The sequence below is a fragment of the Microtus ochrogaster genome, unplaced genomic scaffold, assembly GCF_000317375.1.
Source record: "Microtus ochrogaster isolate Prairie Vole_2 unplaced genomic scaffold, MicOch1.0 UNK4, whole genome shotgun sequence".
Taxonomy (NCBI): domain Eukaryota; kingdom Metazoa; phylum Chordata; class Mammalia; order Rodentia; family Cricetidae; genus Microtus; species Microtus ochrogaster.
In genome coordinates, this window is record NW_004949102.1 from 10000374 (window position 1) to 10010928 (window position 10555).

At 38.0% G+C, this 10555-nt stretch overlaps 1 protein-coding gene across 1 annotated transcript in view; it reads left to right on the forward strand.

Annotated features, from left to right (window-relative positions):
* The window catches only part of Exoc4 (exocyst complex component 4), a 719572-nt gene that overhangs the window by 81804 nt on the left and 627213 nt on the right, over window positions 1-10555 (forward strand). Inside the window, exon 6 of the mRNA XM_005365800.2 lies at window positions 1793-2036. Coding sequence (XP_005365857.1) covers window positions 1793-2036 — 244 coding nt within the window. The remainder of the gene's footprint in view (window positions 1-1792; window positions 2037-10555) is intronic.

The window sequence follows — 10555 nt, forward strand, 5'->3', positions numbered from 1 at the left end:
TAGCTCTGTAGACCAGATTGGTCTCGAACTCACAGAGATCCGCCTGCCTCTGCCTCCCGAGTGCTGGGATTAAAGGCGTGTGCCACCATCGCCCGGCTGCTTCTACCTGTTTTTATTACATCTTTTATTGCCTCTATTTGTCACATCTAATAAGTAGGAAGTTGAGACTGTGGTTTGAGTCTTTAGAGTTCTCTTCTAATACCATATATGGAATTTTAGAGACAGCATGTACTTAATTTATGAACAGACTTGGGTCAAAATAGTCTGTGTAAAACTGTAGATTTGTATCTGTCCTATATAATTGCTTGTATATTCATTACTAACCAATTAGTTTGAATTGGGGACTGCTGCATAGTACTATGTAACTCAATTTACTAGAAAATTTCTCTGATTCCTTCAAGATAATAATCAAAGCAGTGATCTATATTAGCCTGCCATGCTGTTGAATTAATGTGGAAACTGGATCTGATATTTTTTAAATTTTTATTTTATTTAAAAAAACCTATCTTTTTATTTTACATACTAATCCCAGTTCCTACTCCCTCCACTCCTTCCATTCCTCTACCTTTCTCCCCACACCCCATCTACTCCTCATAGAGGGTAAGCCACATTGTTTTGAGGAAGGACCAAGACTCTCCCTACTATATCTAGGCTGAGCAAGGTATCTTTCCAAAGAGAATGGCTTCCAAAAAGCCAGTATAAGCAGTAGGGATAAATCCTGGCCCCATTGCCAGTGGCCTGACACTCTGCGCCAGACACACAACTGTCACCCACATTTAGAGGGTCTAATTTGGTCCTATGCTGGTTCCGTCCGTGTCTGGGTGGAGCTGGTGAGCTCCCATTAGCTCAGGTAAGCTGTTTCAGTGGGTGTCCCCATCATGGTCTTGACCTCTTTGCTCTTATTCTCACTCTTCCCACTCTTTGACTGGACTTTGGGAACCCAGCCCAGTGTTGCCCTGTGGATCTCTGCCTCTGTTTCTATCAGTTGATGGATGAAGGTTCTATGGTGACATTTAAGATATGGTGACATTCAATCTGACTACAGGGAAAGGCCAGTTCAGGCACCCTCTTCTCTGTTGCTTAGGGTCTTAGCTGCAGTCATCCTCATGGATTCCTGGGAATTCTTCTGGTGCCAGGTTTCTTGCTAGCCCCATAATGGCTTTCACAACCAAAATATCTCTTTCCTTGTTCTCCGTCTCTGTCCTTCCCAATCTCAATTTTCCCATTCCCTCAAGTTCTCCAGCCCCTCCCCTTCCTCCCTCCTCCTCCCCTTCTGTCCTCTTTTCTCTCCTACCCTCATGCTTCCAATTTTCTCAGGAGATCTTGTCTATTTCCCCTTCCCAGGGGATATTTCATATATGTTTCTCTTATGGTTCTCCTTGTTACTTAGCTTCTCTGTGGTTGTGTACTCTCAGAAAATTGGGAATCAACCTACCTCAAGACCAGCAATGCCACACATACCCAAAGAATGTTCAATCATACTACAAGGACTTTTGTTCAACTATGTTCATCGCAGCAGTATTTGTACTGTCCAGAACCTAGAAAAAAAAAAAAACCTAGATGCTCCTCAACCGAAGAATGGGTAAAGAAAATGTGGTACATTTACACAATAGAAAACTACTCAGTGGTAAAAAAAGCAATGCCACCTTGAAATTTGCATGTAAATTGATAGACTTAGAAAAAAATGTCCTGAGTGAGGTAACCCAGACACAGAAAGATGAACATGGTATGTACTCACTCTTAAGTGGATACTACCTGAATCTGGTATTTCTGGTGTGCTTTTATTTTACAGTGAGAGAGATGAACCTGCAAGACATCAAGGAGGACTTGGAGTGTGATCCAGAGGAGAACAGCACTCTTTTCATGGGAATTCTTATCCAGGGGCTGGCCAGACTGAAGAAGATCCCTGAGACAGTTAAAGCCATTAAAGAACGTTTGGATCAGGAGCTAAAGCAGATTGTGAAGAGGTCAACCACTCAGGTGGCAGACAGTGGCTATCAGAGGGGAGAGAGCCTCACTGTGGACAATCAGCCAAGGTAGACAAGTGTATAGTTTGGTGTTGGCTTCTCTTTTTCTTGTATACTTTCTAGGATGAGGAGTAGATAACTTATCTTCAGGTAGGATTATTTTCTTGAGCTGAGAATACTATATTCCACATATATTCAGGCCAGGCATTGCTTTGATTTGTTGATAAAATTTAAATTTAAGCCTATTGTTCGTATTCATGGACATTGAATGAGAGATACATTTTTTTTTTTTTTGCTAAACTAATGAATTTTATTAGAGTTACTTACAGAAATATGGGTAAGTGATTACTTACAGGAGCATAAATGACATCAGCATCACCAAGGCCCACCCCAGCATCTGGGAAACCTAGAGCACACTGCACGGCCTGCAGGCAGCTCAATAGGTTGGAGTGTCCTTTCCAGGTGCCTCAGTTGATCTTATCCTCCAAAGATCAACCAGGCACCCTGTCTGGTTTCTGCTTCTTCCAGGAAGCTGCCATGGTCCCAGAGTCTTCTTTGCACGTCAGCTTGCCTGAGAGGCTGCTTTGTACCTGGACTCTGCTTACTCTGGCAGGGAGGGAGCGAGTGAAACTGTTTAGTTTCAGGGAGTTCTCGAAGCAATTTTTTTGCTGTTGTCTACCTCCCTTCTTGAAGAGCACATCTGCAAGGTGGGATGTTTTAATTTAATCTTAGAGGAGACTCTTACACAACAGTGTGTTTGCTTGTGCACATGTACATGCATTAATGTATGCTTGCATGAGCATGTGTGAAGTTCAAAACACCATTTTTACAGTTGATTCTTTCCATTCATTTTTAAAGTATTATTATTTTAACTTTTGTGCTGGGGTGTTTTGCCTTGTGTACCATGTGCATGCCATTTGTCTATGGGGGTCAGAAGAAGGCTTTGGATATTCTAGAACTGGAGTTTCAAACAGTTGTAAGCCATTATATGAGTGCTGGAAATGAAACCTGGGCCCTGAGAAAGAGCAGCCAATGCTTCTAACCACTGAGCCATTTATCTAGCCCTTAGCCACCCACCTTTATATGGGTGTCTGGAATTGAACTAAGTAGCCAGGCTTTCTCAGCAAATGCCTTCTCCTATTGAGCCATCTCTCTGGCCTCTGAAGGCGACAAACCTGTTTGTAATGAAGAATGTTTATTATCACGCATGTTAAGTTGATAAATCAATGGTAGGAAAGAATGGAACAGTTGCTGAACATGTGTTAGTTACCAAGCTGTTTTTGAGATAATTTGTCTCTGTTATTTCATTTAGTTTTCATTGCTACTCTGTGAGCTAGTTATTAGTGTTCACATCTTATAATTAGAAGAACTGAGACTCAGAGATCGTAATTAGCCCAAGCTTATGTTTAGAGGCTGGCTAATCTTGAAATTGAATCATGGCTACTTGATTCTGAAGTCTGTGGTTTTAACTCTGTCTTGTGTTTTCCTCTTCACCATGTATGATATTTGTGAATAGGAAAATATCTGGAATTTCTACATTTCCTTAAAACAGTAAATGAAATTTGAATTTCAAAGTTTTTGTTTCATAGGATAACATGGCAGTTGTATTCAGATCCTAAGAGATGACTATTATACCCTGGGAGAACATGTTGGTCAGGTCAGATTTTAGGGAACAGTAGTCCAGTATTGTTTGTCAGTATTTGGAATTAGAAGTTAGTTAACCAACCAACCAAACAAACAAACAAAAAAACAAAAAAAAAATGAGATTGCCTGTGAAGTGATCTCTTCACTCTCCCCTCCTTCACTTCTACCCTCCTTGTCCCCGACACATACAAGGCACATCAAGGGTGCCATGGCATGGGAGAGAAAAAAAATCAATGAAGATTTTAATTTCTTTGGTGAATAGAAGCAAATAGATGAGGTGGTGTGTACTTATAATGTCAGTGCTCTGAAGTCTGAGGCAGGATGATTTGGAGGTCATGGGCAGCCTAGACTACACAGGGAGACACCATCTCAGGGAAAAAAGTCACACGAGAAAAAAATAATTTTCTCTTTTGTTTGAATGGATGTGCATGAAGGGTTATGCTTCTCTTAATATACTACTGAGGAGGTTTTGCTGTTTTCACTTAATATGCACACATTTTAAAAACAGACTAAACAGAATTAAGGAGAAAGAACACGAATTCAGCCTAGATAGACTTATTTTAATATCTTGGAAAGGCTGATATAGTTTATTCATATTTTCTGAAATATTTTTGGATATCTAAATAATAATGATAGTGATTAAAAAATTCTTCAAAAGAAATTCTCTTATGAACTTCATTCAAAGTACTATAATTGGTAAATGAAGAATAAAAAAACCTTTAAACTGCTATCTAACTGTTATGGAATGCATTAAAACAGATGGTTGACAAATATCTGGTTTGGAGAGTAATTCTGTCAGTATTGGAGCTCCTGTACCTTACAGGGTTGCGTGCTTTAGTTGAGGTTAATGGTTATAATGCTGAGTAAGAACATCATACACGTGCAACTCCATTCCAATGCATATGTTTATTGTTGGCACCTCTTCAATCTTCGTGTGTTTTGTCACTCATGTGATTCAGAGATTCAGAATTGAACTTTTCTTTTTTCTTGCTTGTGCCTGGATTTCTGCAAAGACCTTTTGACTCTTTGCTAATGAATACACTAAAATTCTGCTTTGCTGTTTGCTCTGTTGTTGCAAGTGCCCAGACGAATAGACTGAACTTTCAGAGGGAAATAACGTTACTATAATATATGCTGGAAATAAAGCAAAGGGCACAGATCAATAACTTTCCTGCAGCTCTCATTATAGTTGCCCTAAAAACATAGTGTCTTTCATAGGATTTTGACCTCTTTCTCTTCTGTTGCCTCAGCTGTTTCCAGAATTCAGGAGTAGAGACTGCATCAGTAGAAGTAGAAAGTCAGCTCCTTGCCCCAGAAAATTATAGATGGCTTTCTGTCAGGAATGAGTCAACAGTAGAGGGATTTTTCTCTTTTCTTTTCTTTTCTTTTCTTTTCTTTTCTTTTCTTTTCTTTTCTTTTCTTTTCTTTTCTTTTCTTCCTTCCATCCTTCCTTGTTTGCTTTTTTCTCTCCTTTTTTGTTATTTTATTGGCCTTTCTTTCTTTCTTTCTTTCTTTCTTTCTTTCTTTCTTTCTCTCCTCCTTCTCCTCCTTCTCCTTCTTCTCCTTCTCCTTCTTCTCCTCCTCCTCCCTCCTCCTCCTCCTCCTCCTCCTCCTCCTCCTCCTCCTTCTTTCTTCTTCTGTAGGCAGGGTACATTTGATACTAAAAAAACAAATGGTTTATATTCTGCTTTCTGTTTTTTTTCCTGTATAACATGATTCCACTTTATAAAAGACATATTTTTGTCAGAATTCTTTATCATGAAGTAAAATATTACAGAGAAAATAATCATTTGGGGGTAAACCATATTATTAAATGAAAGACTGAACTTTTGGACTGGGATTCTAAATGATTGACAATTTGGAGTGGACCTCTGGTGGCTAGTTTCTGATAGTTATAAGGTCCCTTAAAACTCCGCAAGAATTAATTTCCTTAAGTTAATCACAGTCCTTCAGAAATGATTAGCATTGTTGCTTCTAGAGGCTTGGAACTTTAAAAAGGATATTATCAAATTATTCCTTGAGGCATGCATGATGCTTATGTGTTGAAAATTTCCTGAGATATTAGTGACATCTGTTTCAGAGGGAAGTAAAACCACAGTGGCATTATTAGTGCCATCATTATTGCTATATTTTACTACCTCAAAACTATTATCACTGGAGATAGAAGAATCTGTTTTCCTTCAGCAAAATTGGAATGTAGGCAAAATCCCCATCCATTCCCAACATGCATATTCTCTGGCTAACCCTAATGAAATAAATTATTCTAAAACATTTATATGCAAATGCAACTGTGAGGCAAGGCATCAGTACTGTAAGTTTCCCTGGAAGTTTCATTGTTCATCTCCATCTTGTTAAATATATTATGGCTGTGATGCATTGCAGGCCTGTTTCCATTTGTCTTATGCAAAGCGAGTTAATGTTGTGTGGTATTTTGCTGGAAATGGAGATTGAATGAGGCTGTTGAATTCCATCTTGCTTTAATTTATACAAAGCCAGAATATTTCCTTCATCAGCTTAAAAAATCATTTTGGTGACCTACTTTATATTTTTTATTTTCCAAAGTATCCATTTATTTGTATTCATAGGAGAAGTGTTTTATCTTCTCGGTTTTTTCATTACCTGTAGGTTTATAAACTTCTGTTCACTGTAGTAGGAAATGCTCAGCAACTGTTAGGCTGCTCCTGCTGACTTGGTAAGTGCTAACTCCGGGTGATAGGTGCCTTGCTAACCTTGCACAAACATTTGCTTCCTATCGTACCCCTCAAAGACAAGGCAGTGTCGTCAACTTCAGATGGCTGGTGTGCCTACAGCCTCTGTAAGTTTAGAACCAGTTTCTTCAATTTTGTTCTGTATTATTGTTGATTATTTCCAAAAATTTAGCCAATGAGATTTTCATATTATTATTGTGTCAAAGAAGCCAGAAGAAGTTCTGTAGTGGCTCACAAATACTAAAGTGAGAGGAAAACACTGAAGGAAAAAAGTGTTCTTTGAAGTGTTGGATCTTGTCAAGAGTAAGGAAATGAGCAAGAGGTGGTGGTGATTGGATTGTATATGACAGCTACTGTATTTGGTATATATCTGAAGGCAAAAGCTCCTTGCAGAGATATTGAAGTCCTGCTACACTGGTAAACTTATTGGCTTGAAAGAGTCTAGGAAGAACTGGATGAGTTTGAAGCTTCTATGGGGTATGAGTCACTCATGAAACTAAATTTTAGTATAGAAAAATGTCATAGATCCACAAGACTTTGTTTTTAAAGAATATTTTATTATATATAGCTAATTGTATATATTTAGTTATTTATTTTTGGATTGTGCCTAGAAAGAAGAGAGAACTAATTTGTCCCATTTGGTACATACTTTTATATTCTAGTAGAGTGCCCACTAGGGTCATAGTAAGTATTGAATGAAAGATGAATCCCACATAGAGTGAATATTTACTATGGATCAGGCACTAAATTAAAATGCCAAACGGACATGGTGCTGTACTCATGGAGTTTAAAGGGGAAGAAAGGCACCCTCACATTAATTACATTGTTGCAAACTATAGTAAAGGTATAGGGGACAAGCAGAAGATATTTTGGAAGCATATGCTTAGGTACAGATCCGGAAATGGCTTGTATCACTGTTATTTTGAAGGTAAAGTAAGGCAGCATTTATTGTTTATACTAGTTGTAGTTGTCAGGCTCATTCATTTGAAAGCACCAACTTGTTATTCTAGTTGTGCAGTCAGCATGATATCAACATCTCAAACATGAGAAGGAAAAGAGCCAGACCATTGCCTCACCATTTTCACGGTTTACACTGGCCCCAATGGCTTTTTAAATTTTGATGAGTACTCCTAAGTGTGTTTTCTTAGAGATGCACATTTTCATTTATGAAGAAACGTTCTTTAGGGTTGTATATTCCCTTGCCAATACATTATATTGGCAGATATGTTTATATTTGCCAGTCTGAGAGGTGAGCATTGATATTTCTAGTGTAGTTTGGGTGTGTTTTTTCTTGTTATAAGTGAAATTATAGTTTTCATTTGTGTAACAAGAAGTTGTTGTGATGTTTGGTTTATGTCTGGATGTAATGCTTCAAGATCAACTGAGTTGAGAATAGGTGCAGAGCACAAAGTCTGACAAAGGATACTTACCGAGTCAGGGTGCTGGGTTACAGGGGTTCATTATCTTGTTACTTTCAGTTTTCTGATTTTTTTTCTCCCTGCATATATATAGAGGCCACACAGACTACACACAGCTACTAAGTAATAAACACACAATTTGTTTTTTTGTTTCTCAAGACAGGGTTCCTCTGTATAACTGCTCTGGCTCTCCTGGAACTTGCTTTGTAGACCATGCTGGACTTGAACTCACAGAAATCTGCCTGCCACCCCGGCCAGCTTGTGACTGACAGTTTTTAAACAGAATAGCTATTCGAGACACGGAATCTTGTTACTCAGAAATGGCACACAGATTTAAAACTCTTCAATCATTTCTCAAATATTGTATTTATTATTTTAGGATCATCGTTGACAATGTGTAGTTTCCCTTCTGATACCACAGATATGTGAGGTCTACTCTATGTCTACATTGGCTCTGAAGGAGGGCCATATACATTAAATCATATCCTATTTATTGTAGTGTGCTGTTGATGCCTTTCATTTCTGCCTGCTGTGTGTTTGTCCTGTAATTAATTGACAGGGTAGTTTTGTGCTTGCTGAATAATTCTAACTCCAATCATTACCCTTTTTATAGTTATGATTCTTTTCAAGGTTAATATTCATCTCATTTCCTACACCTCCCCCTCCTCCTGTCTCTCAGCCTGTGAAGGCATAACATTTTCAAAAATGTATAGGATTATTCCTATGAAGTTAGAAAATGTATACCTTTATAATATCTTTAAAATCTGGAATCTGGAACTCAGTAGGAGGTCCTCCTGATTTAAAAGGGCATGCTTATAAAGTGGTTTTATCCATGAGGGAGTCGAAAGGCTCATATCCCAAGGTTAACTTAATAGTACAAGTACAGTATTTGTGGAAAGAGAAAAATATTTCTCATAATTTCTTTTAGACACATGTCTGGAATCAGGAGTGTGTTTCCTTTTCAAATAGTAGCATTTCCTTTCATCTCTCCTCTCTGTATTAGTTACTCTTCTTCTGAGAGTCTAAAATGCAGGACTTGGTAGAAATTGGTCACTTTATTTTGCAGAAAAGTCATTTGAGAGCAGCTTTGAAGCAAGGTCAGGCATTTGTCCTTGTGGCTTCTGGTAGCCATTCCCAGGCACTGCATGTAGCACCTGGACATGCTTCGAATCAGGAAGGGACTTGATATGATTTAGATGAATAGTTAATTCAAATCAAAGCAAGCGGGAAGCAAGTAAATTTAACTTCAGTGATTATGATTCCATTTGATTGAATCTCTACTTTTGATTACACGTATCAGTGAGAACATACTTTAAATACACCCAGCTATTAAATATTGAAGGGTATGAAGAATGAACCAGGCACATAGTGAAGAAACGCCACCATTCTTTAACGAGCTTGTGGCACTTATGGGTGTACTGTTTGTTTTTAAACAAATGAAAGGAGATAGTTGTTTTGAGTGTGGGACTTATCGTTAACTAAGGTGGATAATTCATCACCATATATGATCCAAGGTCTCTGTATTTTTAGTAAGACTTCAATTACTAACAACTCTATAACAGATTAAGTGAGTTAGTAGTATCAGTATGTTCACAGTTACTTTGTAAACGTGAAGTTGAATAGCTGTCTTTCTGGTTGTACATTGTTTTTTGCTTGTAGTCCCTAGAAAAAGGGCTTGTGCTTAAATGGGCTGGAGTTACTTTTCAATAATAAATTTCTTAAAGCTTTGTTTTGCATTTGGCAGAGTTAAATATCAATCTATTCTTTCTCTTTTGTTTGTTTTGTTTTGTTTTGAGACAGGGTTTCTCTTTGTAATAGCTCCAGCTGTCCTAGAATTAGCTCTGTAGATTAGGTTAGCCTCAAACTCACAGAGATTTGCCTGCTTCTGCCTCCCGAGTGCTGGGATTAAAGATATGCACCACCACCACCCAGCACAATCTATTCTTTCTGTCTCTGTATATCAGGTTTAAAGTAGAGATTGGATCAGTTAAGGGAATAATCTTTAATAGTAATAATAAGGGACTAATCTCTTTCATGGATTGTTGTAACTTTATTTCAATATCACCCTTCATGCTGCATCAAGGTCACCTCACAAACAGACAGATGGACAGAAAAACACTCTTACTGATTGAGAATTTCCTCTTGGTGATGAATGGGAGCAATGCAGGTGTGATCAAAGCCCCTTCATTTATAGTTAGGCTACCTGGACCCCTCTAACTTTTGGCCTACCCCTTTGTTATGGTGTCATGAGTTCATAAGATGTGAGTTAACTTTGTGTTTGTAGTATGGTTTAGGATGCAGGCCAGCAAAGCTAAGGCCATTTTGATATGATAAAGTTGATGACTGATTTGTTTTAATGTTCATAGAAAATATTAACTCTGAGTCTAGTGCTTACATTCCAGAAAAAACAGTAGGGAGAAAAATATTCTGTGGTTATTGTCTTTGTCTGTCAGTGGGAAAATGCAGAGCCCTGATATTAAGTTCTCAGCAGATAAATATTAGAATGGGACCAGTTTTCTTCATTGTGTGTCTGCTTTGTGACCATATAAAAGCAGCTTCTTGACTGCCAACCTCAGTTTTCCATCCAAATGGCTAATTCAAGTTTCCCAGGATGTTAAATTTAGATTTGGATAGATTGATGGAAAGCCTTTGCACCATGGGTTCTTGTTGTTCCCTGACAGTTTCTTCTAATTCTTCTTTTTTCTTCTTCTTTTTCTTCTTCTTCTTCTTTTTCTTCTTCTTTTTCTTCTTCTTCTTCTTCTTCTTCTTCTTCTTCTTCTTCTTCTTCTTCTTCTTCTTCTTCTTCTTCTTCTTCTTC